Genomic DNA, 22,801 nt, shown 5'->3' with positions numbered 1-22,801 from the left:
AAAAAGTGGGGTGACCATGTCAGAAAGGGGCACTTTCCTACAAATGTAACATAGCAGGAGGTGTTCCAGCATGCTCCAATCTTCCTTGAGTCACTGTAAAGATATTGTAAATGTCAGGGTGTGTGGAAATCAACTCACCTTCACAAGCTTTTGGGCCACTCACTCACCTGCATTACAATTGATATTGCTGCGCAGCACTGATTCCTGCTGCTTCAAGGCGTCTTCGGTACCTCTTAAAGTGTAGACAGATGTAATCAAAGGAAGTTCTGTTTGTAAAAGTAAACAGTGATAAGTGCATAGTTCCCTACGTAGAGTGCTAAAGAGGCCCTTGGGCCCTGCAGCGATGTTCAGACAGAGGTAATAGGTGTACGCATATAAGCAGGTCTATACAGTGCATAATGAAAACTAATACTTCATGCTGTCGTGTATTTCTATAGGTTCTGATTCGATCCCCCTATTCCTGACCCTATTCTGGTTAAACTTACTAGCTAGTTAACTAACAGTCAGCCCATGAGGCAAGAAATCCCCCATGATGCAGATACCGTTATCTGACGCAGTCACACTACGGCACAGGAACGTGTTATCTGATTAGGTCATAACGCTTGAGATCTAATTAGACAAGCGATATTCCTCCAGCCCCTGATAAGGCATACGACGTTCTCATAACAAATCAAACCTATGACAACCTGGATAATCTGTGCGGCCATTGTTTTGATTTCACAGAGAACTTTAGTAAAGAATGTGCTAACGAGCAAGTCGTATGACATCTTTATTGACGTACCTATGTCCATCCTTACGTCAATCCCGGCACCTTTAAGGTATAAATATTGCCGACCTTGCCCTATGCAAACACACGCGTGGTGACAAGACGGAGCAGCCATACTTGCCGAAGCCGAGAGCAGAAGCAGACCCCGCAGGCAGCAGCCCCGCCTTCCTGACGCGGTGAGAGACGCGCTGCTATCTCAAGCCGAGAGACCCAGCACCGGCGCTTCTGGGCAGCCCTCGCAGGCAGCCTGGAATATCGAGAGCAGAGAAAGAGATACCATTCCTCATTCATCCTAAATTCCAGGTACAGAACTGAATAACCCCTCCTAGAGAATTCTTTAGTTATTCACTTGGCAAAAACAAACTTAAACTAAACTGTAACTTTCTATTCCCGCCCACGCATTAGACTTAGGTCAGGTACACGGGGTAGGCGTATTTAGAAACACCAGTTGAGTACGTTTAGTCAAATGTATATGTGTATGTAAATATATTTTAATCATTTTAAACATCATATGGCTCAGAAACCATATCAATGTTTTTACAATATTATTTTATACTATTGCTTCTAATGTATGCACTTTACTTAACTATAAGTATTGCAATAATATCGATCCATTTCTCTTGTACGAGAAAAGAGACTGATCAATAAATAACATCTTTTATTGAACACGCCCGTCTCTTCCTTTTCTCTACATTCTGATGAGACTAAGAATGCACGTACTGACTGAGTAAAATAATTGCCTTGTGCTCACACGACTCTTGAGATTGACTCTTGATTAGGGGAGAGCAAAGTTGTCATGTTCTATGGTTGTCAGAAACTAAATCCCTTCTTGTCTAATCAGGGGAGTTCATCCTTCCTTGAACATTCGAGAAAGTTTCTAGCGAACTCTGAGCTTAGCTGGCAAACCCAAAAATTAAGTCTAGTTTCGACAGTAGTAGACCTAGTTAACGTCTGGCCTAGGTCTTTACTGCTGTAGGTACTATTCCAATGCGCAGAGCCTATTGGGAAAATAGGAGCTACACTACATGGCGCCCAACGTGTTTGGAAAGGGCGATAAAACTAACGTAAGACATTTAGAGTAACTCAGTCGTGCTTTCTCACTCAGACCCCTTTTCCCAAATACTCCAAAGACGTCTGGAGTGGGTGAAAGGTTATTATATCCTCCAAAACCTCGCAGGAGGGAACTCCTATGTACGGTTCTTGGTCTAGTCAACGTTGAAGGATAAAACAGTTCCAAAATATTGTGCACCTAATCTCTGTTTCCATAAAGAAACCTGATCTGCAAATAAAAATAATACCATCCTGTCAGTAAAATGGGAGACAGTGATGGAGAAAGAGAGGCAATTAGATTAGCTACTGAAATAGCAGATGCTGATGCTACCATGCAAACAGCAGACCCGGATATAATACTCATCCAGGTCGCCAAAAGGAGATCTATAACCTTAAAACTTATAGAAAATGGACTGACACCTAGAGGTGGCACAGTCATATTCGTAATTGAGGCACACGAATATCGGCAGACAGAGGTATACTATACATGGATACATTTTCCAGCAGCAAATGCTGTAACAAAGTACTTCCACTATTACAAAGTAGAGGAACCTCCTGAAACGTACACTCCTTTCGAGAGGTGGAAGTACCACTCAAATTCCAAGAGCATTTGCTCTTATTTGATGGCGCCCTAAAACATAATAATCACATTACAAGGCTCGGTCCTTTAGGAAGACCAGGAGCAACGTGGCCGGTCTTAGCCGGATACACACCACATCCAGACATCGACGAGATGACTGCACCAGAGCTATTAATACAGCTAAAACAACTACTAAAAATTCACAGACAATTAGTTCAGTATGTAATGCGGACTTCAACAATTCAGCCAGCGATTAAAATTCCACAGCTGACCCCTCACCAGGGGAACACAAATAAAATCACACCACAGAACATCCAATCCTGCCTAGGTAAAGTTCCAGCTAAACGGGAACAGATACCATTCTGGTTGGCACAGAAAATCACCCAAATAGAGGCGGTGTTTCCTGACACCACCCCATTAGAAAAGCACAGGATTCTGACTATATGTCTCCCAATGGGAATCGCACCACACATTGAGGACTGTGACACTTGGGGTACGGTCTTTGCTTCAATATACACAAAAATGCACGGTGTTCCATCCATTTCGGTAATACCAGATGTGCTAAAACAAATTCAAGATGAATACGGTCCAGAACCTGCTTTAACTCTTGGTATGAAATTACTGAAAGACTTCAAGCAGGTCTCGGCTATATTACTAGCCAACATAAAGGGTGAAGCAGCAAACGTGGCGATCCGCCAGAGGTTAAAAGAGACAGATATAGCAGACCAACCAGCTGAAATTGCCAGAATCATAGAAAAATCCTATGAAGAACTAGGCAGAGATAGTCTAGGTGGAATACCAGTAAAACCGCAACTGACTACAAGTCCAGAAAAAATATTTTTTAATAATAATTCACCAAAAAAGAACTGGGATGGAAATAAACAATCCAATCCTAAAGAAAAGAAATTCCAGTCCAGAGGAAGGTCTCCTAGGCGAAGAGAGAAATCTCCAAACCCGAGACAAAGGTCACCTCAGAGTGAACCCTCTGGGAATAGATATAACCTTAGAAATAGGGATAATATTAAAAAACCTGATAGATATCAAGACATTGATACACGTCCGTCTCAATCTTTTCAGAATACCTCGCAGAAATCGGAAAGAAGAGGACGATCAGAAGAGCACGCCAAGTCCAAAGACAAGGAACCTGCTCAACTGAAAAAGAAATCACAATTTCCAAAAAAGAAGGTAGCCAGTATCAAGGTAGTTAACAATGCCGAGAATACTGAGGACACAACTGAAAAACGGAGAATGGGCTCAGACAATGCTAGACAGCGCAGCAGAGGTGAGCATAGCTCGCAAAGTCCTTATGAATCATCTGGAGACAGTGGACACGAATGAATACCTTCAAGTGGAAACTGCAGATACCAGAGTTAGCAAGCCCCACAAAATATACGAGATAACATTACGTATAGAGGGAGATAAGACTAGGAAAATAAGGGGACTATTTTGGGATAACCTATCCAAGGGCTATGACATCCTTCTAGCTGAAAAAGACTGGCCACCGGAGTTTGTCAGGGAGTGCCCTCATGGCGAAGAAGTAATTATGCCTGCCTTCTCGAATCAAATACCGATTCATAAAAAATACACACTTGCTAGAAAGTGGGCAGTGGCCTTAGCACCTGCTTTATATAAAAATCACGTAGGATGGGATGAGGATTCTCCTCCTCACAAAGTCCAGTTAAAATCACAACCAACTGCACAAAGGCAGTACCCAATTAAGCAAGAAGCTAAAAAACAAGTAAATGAAATACTAGATCAGCTAGAATACCAAGGGGTGATTGAAACTTGCACCTCACAAATGAACAATCCTTTATTTCCGGTCTCCAAACCAGACAATTCGTACCGTCTAGTTTTGGATTACCGACACCTTAACACATGTTGCAAAACTTTTGCAGTGCAAAACTCACACAGTGCTGCACTAATGAATAACATAGTGCGCAAAAAATACAAAACAACCTTGGACATCTCCAATGGATTCTTTTGTCAAAACATAGCACCAGAGAGCAGATATTTAACTGCATTTTCAGTAAATGGCACTCAAAAACAATTCTGTCGGTTAGCCCAGGGGTACAAGAACAGCCCGGGGGTATTCTCAGCGAGAGTAACAGAATTACTACAACTATATGATGATGAAGCATTATCTTATGTCGATGACATTTACTTAACAGATGATGACTTGGAAACTCACTTGAAAAGAGTGAACACCAAAATACTTGGTTTCGCTGCAGAGGGTTACAAATTCAACTTCAAAAAGTCCAGAATTGCCCATCTGACGGTCCTATTCTTAGGATATGAGTTATCAAGTGAAGGCAAAAGCCTGGCAGACAATTTCCTAGAGAAATGTGCCGTAATCCAAGCTCCTAAAACACTAAAAAACCTACAGTCAATTCTAGGCTTCCTAAATTTCGGAAGAACTTACATTGCAAATTACGCAGAAAGGGTCAAACCCCTTTACGATCTAATTAAACCAGACTTTAAAAGATCCAGTTGGACTCAAGCACACACAGAAATTTTGAGATCCTTACAAACAGACATGCTAATTAAAACAAAATTAGAAACCCGTGATAATACACGCAACCTTGTGATCCGAGTCATCCCAGGGAGATGCGGATTCACATACCTAACCTCTAATGAGGGAGATAAGGTACCAATTGCATTTAAATCGCACTTGTACACTAAGGCTGAAATGAAATTTAGCCCAACGGAAAAAATTCTTACAGCAACACAGACAGCTATAGCAAAAGAACGAGCCCTGGCACAAGGTAAACGAATAATAATCGTGACACCAATACCAGCCTTAGAGGCGGTAACAAAGGCAAGCATTCCTAATGCGAAAGCACTGCATCCGAGATGGATACAATGGGCTAACTCTCTTGCTGCAACAGACGTGGTGTACGAATTTGATCCTTACTTAAAAACACAAGAATTTCTACAATATGAATTCGAATGTCCTCTGCCAACCGAAATTCTGCCTCTAGACCAATACGGCTGTATAATATATACAGACGGATCAGCACAACCCGCAGTAGGGGGTAAACAAGCTTACAGTGCTGCGTGCGCGATTGTTAAAGGTCGTTGGCACGAAGGGAAATTTAAACCAACCCTAACTAAGACCCAATCTCTAGGAGATTGCACAGCTCAGCGAGCTGAATTACTAGCATTCAAGATGGCGCTTGAAAATACCGATCGAGAATTCCCCACACTCATAGTGTGCGATTCGTATTATTGCGTTCAATCTTATAATGAATACTTGCAGATCTGGCTTCAAAATGGTTTCAAGGATGCGAAAGGAGGCACAATCAAGCATAAAATGCTATGGGAACAAGTAGCTCTTTTACAAAAAGAACTACCAAAGACTCACGTGATACATACACTGAGTCATCAACGTGATGGCGTTCACGTTGCAGGGAATTCATTGGCTGATGAGGCCGCGAAGGCAGCTGTGCAAACGGCTTCCGTAGCTGCCATCACCCGGTCAAAAACAAAAATAGACAGCGAAATATTACAAGCTGTCAGCGCTTCTGAAAAGGATTCGATAGAACCACTCCCTAAAGGCTTTCCATTAAAGTACTCATACATAACAGATGAAAACAATGTTCCTTTTGCTCAAATCCCTGGAGTGGGGGATAGGGCAATTCCAAACATGGAACACAGATTAGGACTAATAATAGCGGCACACGAAGGGCTTGCTTCTACCCATGCTGGCGTCTCAGCCACAGTATCATTATTAAAACAGAGATACTGGTGGCCGCAAATGAGAAGACAAACAAGGAACTATGTTCTAGCATGTGAAATATGTCAAAAAATGAAAGTATCAACTGTGAGACGTCCAGCACAGACGCCCCTTCTAATCTCGGATAAACCATTAGCCTGTGTTTATCTAGACCACTGTGGTCCCTTACAAAGGGACGGTAACTATAAATATATCTTGGTCGCAGTGGACTCATGCACGAGATTCATATGGATGTGGCCCCAGCGAACGGCTGACGCCAGAACTGTTATAAAAGATTTGCGGGTCTTTATCGGCACATACGCAATTGGCATTCTGCATTCGGACAATGGTCCTGCTTTTAGCTCTCGGGCTTATAAGGAGGCCATGGTCAGCATGGGCGTGCAATTGCGGTACTCTTGTCCATTTCACCCTGAGGGGAACGGAATTGTTGAAAGAAAAAACCGTGACATAAAGCAATCTATAACGGCAAAGGTATTAGGTTCGGGAGCTGGGTGGGTCAAACATCTAATAAGTGTCCAACGTAGTCTAAATAACTTGCCAAGAAATTCTCTGAAGGGATTCAGTCCGTACGAATTATTATTCGGAACTAGGATGTTGATCTCTGACCTTGATAGTCAGACTTCAGTGGTAACAGAAAAAAGCTTTGATGTCAAAGACCGTTTGGCTATTTTGCAGGACTTAAACAAAACAAGAAAAGACCTGAGCAACATACAGTTGAAAGAACAGCCAACGACCACTGAAGAATCACCACCTGTCCCAGCAAGACCTGTCTGGATTCCAAAAGTCGGGGATCTAGTCAGGGAGAAGATCGCGGTAAAGAAGGAATTTGGGCCTTCTTACAGAAAAGCAGTTCCTGTATTGTCTGTCAACGGGACAAGATCAGTTGTACTACCGCCACTTGCTGGAAAAAAGGAGAACCGAGTTGTATCCATCGACCTGGTAAAACCACAACATGTGGCCGATAACCAACAGTAGGCCAAGTGGACTCCCAATAAGTAGCAGAACACCAAGGTTTGCTACCAGTACAGAGGTCCTATCAAAGAGGCTCATCACATTCGAAACGCCTACAGAAGAACAACAAGGACTATGCAACAATGCAATAGAACTTAGACCTCTGAAAACCCAAATAAAGACATTTAGCAGAGACACACCAATCTATACAGAAGTACCAAGTGAAAATGCGAGAAACAAAAATCCTGAACCAATTGGAACAATTGACAGAACTGCATCCGGTTACTTCATCAACTTCGATGATTCCTCTGAAGGCTTCAGCGAACAAAAGACACAGCCATCATCAAAATCCTTTAAAGACAAAGCGAAGGAACTTTTGAAACAACTGAAAGAAACATATCTGGTTTCTCCATGGATTGAATTTTGGGTGGGTTTTGGTGCATTTATCCTCATACTTTGGCTCATCATGGTATTTACCTTGGGACGCTTCATTGAGGGAAAATATGCTAAAATGGACACAGCAAGTCAGAACATCAACTTGGTCCTCAAACCACACACATCTTCACACGTCGAGAAAAGAGAACTTTCTTCAGAACTTTCTTCAGCCAACTTCACAGCAATTCCAATATCTGGTGGGGTAGCCTGGGACAACACTGACTATGAAATTTATGGTCCGGTCGAGATCCTGAAATATCCACACCAAATCAAGATCTCCTTGAGTGACTTTGCAAAACCAAACTCATTTGCTGATGATTGGGACTTTGAAAGTATAAACAATATGATGTCTGACTTAGTAATGTCTGCTAAATTTACAAAACATGATTATTTGCAGGGTTCTACAAATTATGACAGCATGTACTGCTATAACCATTATGGTAACCATTTCTTGCATAAATCTGCACAACCTAGAAATGTTTTAAATTTTAATCAATGGGAACATTGTGCTACACCTCCAAAAGGGAGCTCTAGAACCGTGTATGGCAAATATTCATATTTTTCAGGTTTTAACATAACTAATGCTGAAACATTTTATTACAAATTGTCAAACAAGACAGGGATGAAAACCATGATAACCAACACAAAATTGATATATTCAGATTCTTTCTTTGAAAAAATGAATACTTTTGGATTTGATTATTGGGACAAACATGTTGATTTGAAAAGTGTTTGGGGTACAAAAGAATGGCAAGTACAGGGTATAGAAGCTTTGTTTAGAGCCTGCATGATCCCAGAACAAATGATATTTTTAAATGACACCGTTCAACAAACCACCTGTCTTGGCTTAGCCAAAATCAAAGATTTAAATAACCTGTCTATTCCAAAGCCAACAATGTTTAGCAATAACTCTGAAACAGATGAAGAAATAGACATAAACCATATACTTAACCAAAACAGAACACATCCTGATTGGAAACAATGGTTGATCTGGCCCACAGATACAAATAACTGTCAAGATAGATTCCTGAATAAAACACAGGGTTTCAAAATGAACAGGCCAGACCCTAGATATCCCCAAAGACATCACCCAGGGATAATAACAACCTACAGTGTGGGCAAATTATGCCTTCAATGGCTACAAACTTCCACACTGCCTGAAATTAAGCAACACCTAACTTTACTTACTGATGGTGCTGACTTGCGTGATTTCATAATGGGACCACGCAAACAGCGTCAAAAGCGTTTCATAGCAGCCTCTGTATATGCAGCATACAATGAGGCCTGGAAGGTTACTCAAATTGAGACAGCAGAAAGAATACGGGAAATTGACCGTATTCATTTGGAAAAATCACTTTCTGTAGTGGACAATGGGTTAATGACTCTGTCCTCCAGAATTTTTTTCATTGGACAGCATTGTGTCTTCAGCAATCGATATATTATCGCAAGACTTACTGTTATTACAACATGGTCAGTCACAATTGCGTTCTATTGTACAGCTTGGCTGGACGTTACAAAATCTGCGTTCAGGCTATGTGCCTTGGCGTTTAATCAACACAACGTCACTATTTCAAATCTTTAACCTTACTGATAGACAAATCGGTATGGCGCAGAAGGGTGCTGATTATACAATCTTGAGCATTGAAAAACTAGAAAGATTACCGTTGACAATGTCAGAACGACCTGTCAGTGAATGGATAATCCACGGAATCATAAATATTCCAATCTCAACCTTCAGGTTTCAATACTGCCAAAAATATATACAGGCTGGCATGTACGAGAAATTGGGAAAGGGGTACCTTAAAACAACATGGAACCTGCCCTATTCACATGCATGTGTCAGTAACAAAGGACAGAAAGTGTTTCTTAGTGGCATCAATTGTGCTATGTCACTAAGCGGCACGCTTCTGTGTAACGGTATTAGTTTGCACGGAGCCTGTGAAGGGAATTCATACAACCTTTCATGTCACCAGCAAGGCGCACCTGCAACTGAAATAGAACCATTCTTTCAAAGACTCTATAATGGGAGTTACATTCTTATTGTAGACCGCAGATGCTGTAGTCTTATGCCCGGGACTCCTTATCTCGTCACTACGACGGCGAAGGTCAAGTGCTGTGGACGTTCTTTGTTCCCCAGCTCCTTTCCTGACAGGGAGGCGAGGGCATGGCCCAGTTTGAAAATTACTTCTATTCGAATAGACACTTTAAGCAGAATGAAAACAGTGCTTCTTCAGACGCCTACAAGGCTCACGTCATCTAAAGAAACGTATGATCTACAAGTCGCAAGGACGACTGCAGAGATACATACATTATTATCAACTAATTCCCCCGTACATTTCGCGGAAATCCTGAGCGAAATCTTAAATATTTCTGATACCACAGGGGTCTCAAAGGTATTTAAGACAGTATTTTCGATGGCATTAACACCATTCAAAGCCATACTGGGTATTTTTCCAGACTTCGTCCATTCGATTTTTGGCGGACTTCCCCTGATCCTAGGACTAATTGCAGGAATCCTATTCCTAGTCCTTATTTTTCGTTATGGCAACCCATGTCACAGATCAAACTCTCGCGACAATGGAAGATACGATCCTAGCCATTGGATACCGGGACCGGATATCAAAAATCCTGGGACTATCCCGGCTTAGAGACCTAAACATGACTTGGTTTCTATCATTTCGACCAATGTGGCAAAGGTGTGTTTTACCTGTACTAAGGTGTCTGCTATGCGGAGAAGAATGCGTGTTAGACACCTGTCTGACGCTACAATCGGATGCGCCGGTGGATGCAGATACACTGTTGGTTCCTACCAAGGTTCACGCACTGTGCTGCCCTCAAAGGCTGCCAATTCTGATGACGGCATTCCTGGAATCTTCACCACTGCGATTGAAGAGTAGTGAAGTTCAAGATGAAAGCAGCATCGAACAGGTACGACCTTCTGTCAGCAATGCAAATCAGAATGTCAATGGAGACAATCATGCGCACGAATGTATGGTTACCCCTATTTCCGACTTAGAGGAACTTTCCCATGAAGCTGTTGACAGTTTTTTCGAAAGCCTGAATGATATGATGTTCTCTCCGGAACAGAAATAGAGACTTTTGAGTAAACTCGCACACGGCGTTCCCTGAATTCGGCCTTCAACTTTAAAAATAAAGTCACATGAACAATTACAATCCAGTTCACGGACAGCAACTTTTTTCAGCAAGCCCCTAAAATATTTTTCTATATATTTTTTCCCGGGACACTGATTTTCTGCTTAAAGTAAGAGACTATTCCTAGAGAACTAAGATTTCTATTTTAGATACTTTATAGACTTTATAGACTTTAGCTGCCCGCTGGTATGTTCGCAATAGATTTTATGTGATGAAATGGTTTCGACTTTTTTTCTGTATAGCCATATTAAGAGCCATTTCATGTGTATTTCTCATATACCAACAATCAATAATGCATAACAATGCGTGTTCACTTTTGCATCTAATTCATAGCTTAAGTGCATACAATATATATGACTGCAATTTTTCAGTATATTTGAAAATTTCGAAATGCATTTATGTATTTTGGGGTGGTAAGGTATACACTATACTCTATAGTATGTTGTACTATGTTATACTATGCATAGATTAGTAGATATGACCATAGTTAGCGTGGAGTGGGTGTCGTGTATTTCTATAGGTTCTGATTCGATCCCCCTATTCCTGACCCTATTCTGGTTAAACTTACTAGCTAGTTAACTAACAGTCAGCCCATGAGGCAAGAAATCCCCCATGATGCAGATACCGTTATCTGACGCAGTCACACTACGGCACAGGAACGTGTTATCTGATTAGGTCATAACGCTTGAGATCTAATTAGACAAGCGATATTCCTCCAGCCCCTGATAAGGCATACGACGTTCTCATAACAAATCAAACCTATGACAACCTGGATAATCCGTGCGGCCATTGTTTTGATTTCACAGAGAACTTTAGTAAAGAATGTGCTAACGAGCAAGTCGTATGACATCTTTATTGACGTACCTATGTCCATCCTTACGTCAATCCTGGCACCTTTAAGGTATAAATATTGCCGACCTTGCCCTATGCAAACACACGCGTGGTGACAAGACGGAGCAGCCATACTTGCCGAAGCCGAGAGCAGAAGCAGACCCCGCAGGCAGCAGCCCCGCCTTCCTGACGCGCTGAGAGACGCGCTGCTATCTCAAGCCGAGAGACCCAGCACCGGCGCTTCTGGGCAGCCCTCGCAGGCAGCCTGGAATATCGAGAGCAGAGAAAGAGATACCATTCCTCATTCATCCTAAATTCCAGGTACAGAACTGAATAACCCCTCCTAGAGAATTCTTTAGTTATTCACTTGGCAAAAACAAACTTAAACTAAACTGTAACTTTCTATTCCCGCCCACGCATTAGACTTAGGTCAGGTACACGGGGTAGGCGTATTTAGAAACACCAGTTGAGTACGTTTAGTCAAATGTATATGTGTATGTAAATATATTTTAATCATTTTAAACATCATATGGCTCAGAAACCATATCAATGTTTTTACAATATTATTTTATACTATTGCTTCTAATGTATGCACTTTACTTAACTATAAGTATTGCAATAATATCGATCCATTTCTCTTGTACGAGAAAAGAGACTGATCAATAAATAACATCTTTTATTGAACACGCCCGTCTCTTCCTTTTCTCTACATTCTGATGAGACTAAGAATGCACGTACTGACTGAGTAAAATAATTGCCTTGTGCTCACACGACTCTTGAGATTGACTCTTGATTAGGGGAGAGCAAAGTTGTCATGTTCTATGGTTGTCAGAAACTAAATCCCTTCTTGTCTAATCAGGGGAGTTCATCCTTCCTTGAACATTCGAGAAAGTTTCTAGCGAACTCTGAGCTTAGCTGGCAAACCCAAAAATTAAGTCTAGTTTCGACAGTAGTAGACCTAGTTAACGTCTGGCCTAGGTCTTTACTGCTGTAGGTACTATTCCAATGCGCAGAGCCTATTGGGAAAATAGGAGCTACACTACAATGCTGTGGAGCCCTTGGGTTGGATGGAGAATTGTTATAGGCTAACAAATGCTGTGGGGGTTAACAGAATATCAGGACAATCAAGGCTCACTGAGGGGCAAGTTAAAGTGGGGAGGACTTCGGAGTGAGAGTGGCTGGAATTCATTTGGTGAACAAAGCAACAGGAAGCTCTGAGAGTTTAAATGTTCCACATCTTCGTGGTTTCAGGAACTGCTTCGAGTTCGGACCAAGTGGCAGATGATTTTCATATAGTGATGGGTCGAGGCGAGATTAATAAAGGTAAGAGATTTGATCCTAAAATTTCAATTCAGCAAATGCTTCACAATTATGTACGAGGATCAACAAAATGACTTTGGAGTATTAGACTTGTGTCATGTCTGACAATATCGAAAAGCTGCTGGTATCAGTTTTTGGCCCGGACAATGTGGGTTTTTACCAAAATTCTTTACTAACAAAGACGTTCTTCGTAGGCTGCCCCTTTCTCTCCATTAAGCCTATGAACTTTAAATCCTTGTTGATAACTGAAGAGGGCCATTTGTGATGATTATTCGATTTCCACATTCTTTCGCAAGGTTAACATCTGAGGGAGAGGTGGAACTAGAGGAGGCGATAAATAGCATGTGGTGGCAGGCTGGACTGGACCAGTCGGCCCGCACACTAGAGGACTTGTAGGGTTCAGGGGGTACCTCTAAGGTACCTTCCTAGTGCCCGTATTAATTATTCCATCACTGGAAGCAATGTGGGCTTATTAATACAATGTGTTTGATGCCAAACATCTTTAGTTTCAGTGAAGTCATCATGGAGCTGGGGAACTCCTTTTGACCAGTGGTTGGCGTTTGGTCCCCTAGAGCGGCACAAGATATGCTGCAGCTCTTAGTACATATGTCCTGGGTACCAGGGGGACCATTTACTAGGGACTTACAGAGGTGCTACAGGTATGGTCACTTGGGGATCAAGTGACCAGTTCTCTTGTTTTGGGGAAAGAACACTAATACTGGGGACCTGGTCAGCAGGAACTAGGTGCACCTCTGTCAAAGTTGCATCAAATACCAATGGGGGTGGGGTCGCACACTACTCACACACCGGCGGTGTCGCCCCTAAGGACTCTGGTCAATGTAGTAAAGTGTTCGCGATGCATCATCTTTCGATCTTCTGCTATCTTCGCTGTCTTCGCCATCCCTGGACACGTGTTTCGGGGTATCACCCCTCGTCAGCAGGGATAGGCCGTGTACTGGGGTTGCCGATGGCTGCCAATATCTGCCAGGTATAGTACCACTCAGGCGCGTAGGTGCGGGATCCCAGGCTCGTCAGCCCACTGCTCACGGGAGCTTTAAAGTTACAAATGGGGGTGGGGTCGCACACTACTCACACACCGGCAGTGTCGCCCCTAAGGACTCTGGTCAATGTAGTAAAGTGTTCGCGATGCATCATCTTTCGATCTTCTGCTATCTTCGCTGTCTTCGCCATCCCTGGACACGTGTTTCGGGGTATCACCCCTCGTCAGCAGGGATAGGCCGTGTACTGGGGTTGCCGATGGCTGCCAATATCTGCCAGGTATAGTACCACTCAGGCGCGTAGGTGCGGGATCCCAGGCTCGTCAGCCCACTGCTCACGGGAGCTTTAAAGTTACAAATGGGGGTGGGGTCGCACACTACTCACACACCGGCGGTGTCGCCCCTAAGGACTCTGGTCAATGTAGTAAAGTGTTCGCGATGCATCATCTTTCGATCTTCTGCTATCTTCGCTGTCTTCGCCATCCCTGGACACATGTTTCGGGGTATTACCCCTCATCAGCAGGGATAGGCCGTGTACTGGGGTTGCCGATGGCTGCCAATATCTGCCAGGTATAGTACCACTCAGGCGCGTAGTAACTTGTAACTTTAAAGCTCCCGTGAGCAGTGGGCTGACGAGCCTGGGATCCCGCACCTACGCGCCTGAGTGGTACTATACCTGGCAGATATTGGCAGCCATCGGCAACCCCAGTACACGGCCTATCCCTGCTGACGAGGGGTGATACCCCGAAACACGTTGTAGGAGAGTGGGGTCTGCAATCCCATGGCCACCCCAGATTTTTGCTTTTTGCTTCACTGATTTACGACTTTCCCTGGCTGTGGGCCTGCTAATCAGACCCACAGCCTAGCTGTTCTCTCTCTAAATTACAACCATGTACCCTAGGTGCATTTACCAATTGGTACTGGGCCACCTTATCAGTCCCTGTACAGTATACCTTAGGTATCCAGGGCATAGGTGTACCCAGGGCCTACCAGGGGCTGCAGCATGTATTATGCCACCCCTGGCTGGCCACCCAAATCTGACACAACTGGCTGCACGACAGCTGGGGCAAGGTGGTGTAATCACCCTTTGCTTTAATTAATTAATTATATAATATATTAATATAGTATTCCTATATCTAACCCTAAAATGGACACATATATTCCTATCAGTCACTCCTATGACAGGCCTTATCAATCCCGAAGGCAGAGTGCTTGGAAATATGTGAGATGGTGCTCTGGCATGAGCTGAGCCCGTTTGCAGCTTGCGGAACCAAGTCCTTATAGCTGTTCCATGATAACGCTATACCATATACTCTTAAGTGCATTATAATCCTCGCGGTTAAATGCTAACTTTGGCATAGCATTATCAAAACATGTCGAGTAAGGTGTCATACGAATTGGAATACTAACCCCTCGCCAATTCTGGCGACGGGGTTAGCATTCCACCCTTCTAGAGGGACACGACATGTATGTAACTGTAAACCCCGGTTAAAGTTAACTCAAGCCTCAGCATCACAAAATGGATGCTGCCACCACAGACACAAGTCTGACCTCCTGCTTCTGGGAGTCCTTCCAGCGAGGGAGGCTCAGACAAAGGGTTTCCTGCCTTGGGAGGTGCTAGCACCACCCCAGACAGGATTTTGTGTATTAGGTAGGCTAAGGCTGAAAGGAATGAGACATGCCTGGGGCACACAAGGTGCCCTGTGCATACACCGGTTCCAATCAGTTGCTGGGGCACTCCAGCCCCAGCTCTGGCGGGAAACTGGACAAAGGATAGGGGGTGTAAACACCCCCCCCCTTCCTGGTCCCACCCAGGGGAGGGACCTAGTCGTAGTGCAGCCCCCTTTAGCTGAATAAAGGTAGGAGCTGGTCCCATTCCAGATTAGATTACTCTTGACAACTTCCACGAAGAACTCTTGACCTTCGACCTCCTGAACATCAGAAGACTGAAGAATCTCCCCTATGGTCAGGGAGTGACCATCCTGCTTCGCAGGCACCATCAAGCTCCTGTGCGGTTTGCTGCAAAGTCCTTCCATCCCGGAATCCGACGACCCAGCTCGACAAGACCCGGACCTCCAGAGCTCTCTGACCTCTACCCACATCCACAGCACAGCTGGGACCCGTGGGTGCGACGAGCAACGTGGAGACGGCCATCTTGAAGAAACCTGCACAGCGCTTCCAGCACGACCCCCTGAGGGTTCCTCGAGTGAGTGCATTGGGGACTGAGACGCCCCACACCGATGCAGCTCCTGCACCAAAGACCAGCCCACCAGCATCCCCGTGATCTGCGTGGGGCCCCTTTTGCCTGGTTGCTGCCCTTCCTGTTGTCTGGTCACTTGCCGGCTGGCTAGTGACCTCTGAGGCGACGACCCGAAGATTTCAACACTGCTAGTCTGGTCCCCCAGACTGGCCCTTGCTTCCTTGTGAAAGAGAAGCACCCCGGACCCTCCTGGTCCACACCAGACGCCATCTTTGTTCCACCGCGTGGCTTGCATTAGCCAAGGCCTGTTGTCCAGATCGACGATCCGACACCGCCAACAGCAGCAGACTACGTGGGACAGCTCGTGCCTCCAGCCTGGTCGTGAAGAACAGCTCCGGGTCCGCGCAGCTACAGAGAGAAGCGACCCTTCCTTCACCTGAACGCGGCGACAGCATCTGGTTCCCTCCTGGTTCCAGCACAGTCACTGGCAAGTGACCAAGACTCTGTCCCCTTCCTTTTCAGGACTTCCTTCTTCCTAGTTCCATCCTTGGAACCACCGGACTCCTCCATCTGGCTACCTGCCAGCAACTTCTTGTTTCAGGCATCACCGGGATCCACACAGCAAACCCGACGCAACTTCAGCCCTATGCACCCGCAGCCTGTGGGTTAGGTAACTAAAGCTTCTAGGAGCTGAAGTCTGTGTCCACTATCCTAGTGTCCAGGTCCACTGTTGTTTTCCCTCCATCCAGCCGGGTTCGTCCGGAATCCGTAACTTTGTAAACTGTAGCATCCATAGACGTTGGTACGCATCCCGCGTGAGAGTTCCCACTCTGCACGTGAGTCCCGTGGGCCTCCTGCTCCTTACTTACCTAGTTCGTAGCGTAGTCCCAGCGATCCTCCAGCCTCTGGATCTCCTTACAGTATTTTCCTTCCTCGCATTCCATTGTTTTGAGTATATGGTTTGTCGTGCCCCTAAGGCACTTGTATAGATATTGTGCGAACTCGTATTTCTTTTGTAGTATTGTCATGTGCTTAGCCCTCTGACCTCATAAAGAATTCAGAGGTGTTGTTATTAATAAATATATCGTTTATTTTCATAACAACCTGTGTGGTGTCCTTTCATCTGGTATTCAAGGGGTTGTACTGTGGTAAACAGCTGGCTTCACATGCCAAAAGAGTTTAGCCTAAAGACTGCTTTTGTCCACGCTACTAGGATAGCTGGTCTATCAGGTTGACTTACAACCAATCACCATAAGGGTTGTTTGGACTGATACAAGGTGATCACTAGAATTAGTGAGCATCATATATCAGGCCAACTTCTCACACACGTGTCCAGGGATGAAAAGACAGCGAAGATAGCAGAAGATCGAAAGATGATGTATCGCGAACACTTTACTACATTGACCAGAGTCCTTAGGGGCGACACCGCCGGTGTGTGAGTAGTGTGCGACCCCACCCCCATTTGTAACTTTAAAGCTCCCGTGAGCAGTGGGCTGACGAGCCTGGGATCCCGCACCTACGCGCCTGAGTGGTACTATACCTGGCAGATATTGGCAGCCATCGGCAACCCCAGTACACGGCCTATCCCTGCTGACGAGGGGTGATACCCCGAAACACGTGTCCAGGGATGGCGAAGACAGCGAAGATAGCAGAAGATCGAAAGATGATGCATCGCGAACACTTTACTACATTGACCAGAGTCCTTAGGGGCGACACTGCCGGTGTGTGAGTAGTGTGCGACCCCACCCCCATTTGTAACTTTAAAGCTCCCGTGAGCAGTGGGCTGACGAGCCTGGGATCCCGCACCTACGCGCCTGAGTGGTACTATACCTGGCAGATATTGGCAGCCATCGGCAACCCCAGTACACGGCCTATCCCTGCTGACGAGGGGTGATACCCCGAAACACGTGTCCAGGGATGGCGAAGACAGCGAAGATAGCAGAAGATCGAAAGATGATGCATCGCGAACACTTTACTACATTGACCAGAGTCCTTAGGGGCGACACCGCCGGTGTGTGAGTAGTGGCGACCCCACCCCTATTTGTAACTTTAAAGCTCCCGTGAGCAGTGGGCTGATGAGCCTGGGATCCCGCACCTACGCGCCTGAGTGGTACTATACCTGGCAGATATTGGCAGCCATCGGCAACCCCAGTACACGGCCTATCCCTGCTGACGAGGGGTGATACCCCGAAACACGTGTCCAGGGATGGCGAAGACAGCGAAGATAGCAGAAGATCGAAAGATGATGCATCGCGAACACTTTACTACATTGACCAGAGTCCTTAGGGGCGACACCGCCGGTGTGTGAGTAGTGTGCGCCCCCACCCCCATTTGTAACTTTAAAGCTCCCGTGAGCAGTGGGCTGACGAGCCTGGGATCCCGCACCTACGCGCCTGAGTGGTACTATACCTGGCAGATATTGGCAGCCATCGGCAACCCCAGTACACGGCCTATCCCTGCTGACGAGGGGTGATACCCCGAAACACGTGTCCAGGGATGGCGAAGACAGCGAAGATAGCAGAAGATCGAAAGATGATGCATCGCGAACACTTTACTACATTGACCAGAGTCCTTAGGGGCGACACCGCCGGTGTGTGAGTAGTGTGCGACCCCACCCCAATTTGTAGCTTTAAAGCTCCCGTGAGCAGTGGGCTGACGAGCCTGGGATCCCGCACCTACGCGCCTGAGTGGTACTATACCTGGCAGATATTGGCAGCCATCGGCAACCCCAGTACACGGCCTATCCCTGCTGACGAGGGGTGATACCCCGAAACACGTGTCCAGGGATGGCGAAGACAGCGAAGATAGCAGAAGATCGACAGATGATGCATCGTGAACACTTTACTACATTGACCAGAGTCCTTAGGGGCGACACCGCCGGTGTGTGAGTAGTGTGCGACCCCACCCCCATTTGTAACTTTAAAGCTCCCGTGAGCAGTGGGCTGACGAGCCTGGGATCCCGTACCTACGCGCCTGAGTGGTACTATACCTGGCAGATATTGGCAGCCATCGGCAACCCCAGTACACGGCCTATCCCTGCTGACGAGGGGTGATACCCCGAAACACGTGTCCAGGGATGGCAAAGACAGCGAAGATAGCAGAAGATCGAAAGATGATGCATCGCAAACACTTTACTACATTGACCAGAGTCCTTAGGGGCGACACCGCCGGTGTGTGAGTAGTGTGCGACCCCACCCCCATTTGCATCAAATACCACACACAACTTAAGGGGGACTCCTGCAACAAGAACCTAGCTTCCTACATGTCCTGCTCATGGTGTGACGACCAGTACCAGGGTCTGAATGAGATAAAGACTACCTTCTGCCCAGGCTTGTGCCCCTGAAAGCAGCTACACCCATCTACAGCATTACATCAGAACCCTCACTATGATTTGTCGGTTTTATGACATCCCAATACCCTTTAATTTTCATCAAGAATCGAATGTCCTCTTCACTCACTGGCGACTCTTCTCACTGCTCTGTAATCCTCTTCGCTCCCTGGCCTTCTTACTCCTCAGTCATCCTCCGAACTCACTGTGCATTACAATCATGCATCATTCTCTTACTCACACATCAGTTCTCCCTTTCCCACCACCCTCCTCACTTTCTACCAGGTTTTAATACTATGCCCTTCACTTTTCCATGGTGCCCCACATTAGCACGCCAACTGCTCTAATCTCCACTGAAGAGTGATAAGGGCTACAGATGACAGAATAAGGTGATGAAACACCCCATTACTTCAAGAGCACCCAGGCACGTGATACTGCACATTTCACTATCAGGCTTAGGCGAGGGCAGCCTGAGCTAAGGTCACACAATCCCTGCCAATACCGTAATAGCGTGTCTCAGCTTCTCCATCAGTCCTGCAGCATTAGCTGGTATCTTCTTCCTTTATTGCTTTCTCTTCACCCTTTACAGTGTTGCTGTCATCACATGCTTGTCTCAAACAGGATTTTATATGCCTTAAACTTTCCCTTTTGCGTTTTCACTTCTCCAGTGGCATAAAAAGATAAAAAAAGAGGACTTTGATCACGGCCAGATGTTTCTTCGGTTAATATAAAGATGCATACAGATATCAGTTACCGGAGCTGGATTGTCCCCTTTTCACACTTCCTCTGTGGAACATGCGGGAAATAACGAACCTTCACAAGTAGTGGCCAACACTCGCTCACCTGAATTACAACTTATATCTTTACGTGGCGCTGATTCCTGATGCTCCGCGGAGTGAAGCTTTTTCTCCTCTGTTCCTCGTAAAGGGAAGACCGATGCAATCATCGGAAAGCCTGTTTGTAAAAGTAAATAAATATAAATTCATAGCTCCCTATGGAGAGCAAGAACCAGCCCTGAAGAAACTGTAGCGCTGTAGCGATAGGAGCATAGACATAAAAAGAGATGTTTAAACAAAGTAAAATGAGAATTAAAATGTAGAGTGCTACACGGTGGAGACATATTTCAGAGCATCACAAGCAGGGCTATCTTAGAAAATTTCAAACTGAAGAACAAAGGGGCAGCGAGAGAGAAAAATAGACAGGTGGTTGCAGAACAGACAGAATGATTTGGAATACACACGGAGAGGAGATTTCATAATGACTAATTTGAAATAGATAAGGAGTCTAGGAAGCGTAGGGAAAAGATGGGGTAAAAAACAGATATTCAGTTATGAGCGGGAGGTGATGTGCCCTATGCAACGATGACTTTTGTTGAGCTAAGATTCTGTAGGAACAAGGTCAGTCAAAGTCAAGAGTGATTTAACATCTGCTAGTTCAATTTAGTGCGACAAATGCAAAAAGAACCTATGATGGGGACAGGTTCAAGACTGATTTATAAATGGCTAAGTCCAAACCGTGGTGGCGTAAAAACGATGGATTTTCACTAGATATCATGGAGAGCCAAATGGGAAACTGTCTGGGCTTCAGGTAAACCCAGCTTCAAGTCTATTTCAAGACTGAATGTAGTTGGTGCAGTAGGGGTGCGGAATTCCTACTGCCCACCACCCAGGACGTACTGTTTGTTGTTCACTGTACAAGTTGCCGAACCCCTGCAGCCCAACCTGTTTGATTGCCAGTTTAGAGTACCACTGTATGAATATATGAAAGAGGAAGGTCTGTCACTAAGGCAAGTTTTGTATCCATATGTAGAGATTACATATGGACTAGCCAGAGTACTGTCGCTCAAATCTTTACCAAGTACAATAGTTAAGCAGATGTAAAACTGCATCAATTGTATAGTTGATCGCAGGTGCTTGGTAAAGGAAGAGCAGCCGCTCTCATGCTCTTCGAATTTGAAATATATTACATTACGTGATTCAATTTCCTGCTTGCACACAACTCTTCAAATAAAAAATATTAATAGTCAGTCAAGCAAGTCTTCCTTTATTGTGTGCTTTTTAACATTCCAGCCAGCCAATTCTGATCTTCTGTACTACAAAACATCCAAGCAGGTCAATATGTGTTTCGTCCAGTGGGTGTAACCCAATGACTTCCTCAGGGCTTACTCAGAATACTGACTGCTTCATAGGTGTGCTACGATTCGATCCAGATCATCCATGTATTTGGGAAATGATTGGTTGTGTCCCTTAAAGTTGTGTTTGCTTAGAAGTGAAAGATTTGTCTTGCAAAATGTTATGTAAGCTAAAGGAATGATATCCTTAGCATGAACAAAGTGCTGTGTGTCTCATGCTTGCAGCGTTATTCAACTAGTGCGCAACTGCACAACTCCAGTGTATTCTACTCAATGCTCGTTCACTCAGCAAACACACCACGGAGATCTGGGATATGATCTCATACTTCACCCCGGACGTCATATCTTTACCACAGAGACCTGCCTGACCCCCGCCGCCCCTCCCCCCCCCCACCTCCGCCTCAGTGCCAGGCATCGCCAACCTCAAAGGCTACAATATAGCAAACTGGGATTGAAGCAACAAACACAGGTGGAATTGCATCATCTACAAGAAAACCATCCACTCTACAACCTCCCCAGACGAGACGACCTTGATAATGAAGCACCTCAACTTCCAACTCCACACAGATGGAAAAAGAACCATCAGAGGCACCCACACCTATGGACCACCAGGAACAAGCCCCAGCTTATGTAATGCCATCATTGACCTCTTCGTCCCAATCGTAATCTACTCCGAACACTGCATCTTCAGAGGGGAACTCAACTTCCGCCTCAATGACCTCAGAGAAACCGACATAACCAACATCCTGGAAAGAATGAACAACTTGGGCCTCAAACAACTTTTCACCGATCCTATCCAGATCACAGGACACCTGCTCGACCTCATTTTCATGTCCTGTGACAGAGTCAAGTACAACTAAGTCACACGGCTCAACTGGAACAACCACTACAGCGTCCACTTTCCATTGCCAGACACTGGCCCTAACCCCCAAATCCAAGTGCAGAGACTGGAAAAATGTTTCAGAAGACCAGAGGAACAAAGCTCCCAACTCCCAGGCACAACATCCAACCCAGAGCAGGCTGTGTAGAATTTCTCGCAGTGGATCACAGCATGCACCGAAACAATCGCCCCGCCAAGCCAGCCAAGTACAAAGGACCAACTAGAAGAGTGAGAACAGCGGAACATAAATACACCCAACTGCACCTGCTGGCAACTAGAAAGAAAATGGAGAAAGTAGAGGCATCACAGCCTTCAGGACAGCACTCAACCACTGTCACTGTCAACTGAAAGAAACAAATTAGAACACACTAGCAAACCGTATAAAAGCCAGTAAAACTGAAGCAAGGAGCTCTTTGCCATCGTAAAGGAGTTCTCCAGCCCCACA

The 22,801-nt window shown here is 45.2% G+C and overlaps 1 protein-coding gene across 10 annotated transcripts in view; it reads right to left on the bottom strand.

Moving 5' to 3' along the window:
- Nucleotides 1-22,801, bottom strand: part of LOC144770929 (uncharacterized) — a 584,254-nt gene that overhangs the window by 163,155 nt on the left and 398,298 nt on the right. For 7 of the 10 annotated variants that reach the window (XM_078655752.1, XM_078655753.1, XM_078655757.1 and 4 more), the window contains 2 exons: nucleotides 20,189-20,299; nucleotides 168-266 (listed from right to left, as the gene is read on the bottom strand). The exons of 1 other annotated variant lie outside the window; for it this stretch is intronic. In XM_078655752.1, the coding sequence (XP_078511878.1) occupies nucleotides 168-266; nucleotides 20,189-20,299 (210 nt within the window). The remainder of the gene's footprint in view (nucleotides 1-167; nucleotides 267-20,188; nucleotides 20,300-22,801) is intronic. 2 more of the 10 variants (XM_078655755.1, XM_078655761.1) reach the window with 1 other exon arrangement.

This window comes from Lissotriton helveticus, chromosome 7, assembly GCF_964261635.1.
Source record: "Lissotriton helveticus chromosome 7, aLisHel1.1, whole genome shotgun sequence".
NCBI classification, from domain to species: Eukaryota; Metazoa; Chordata; class Amphibia; order Caudata; family Salamandridae; genus Lissotriton; species Lissotriton helveticus.
Note: the sequence above shows the minus strand (reverse complement) of the source record. Positions and strands in the feature narration are given on the sequence as shown.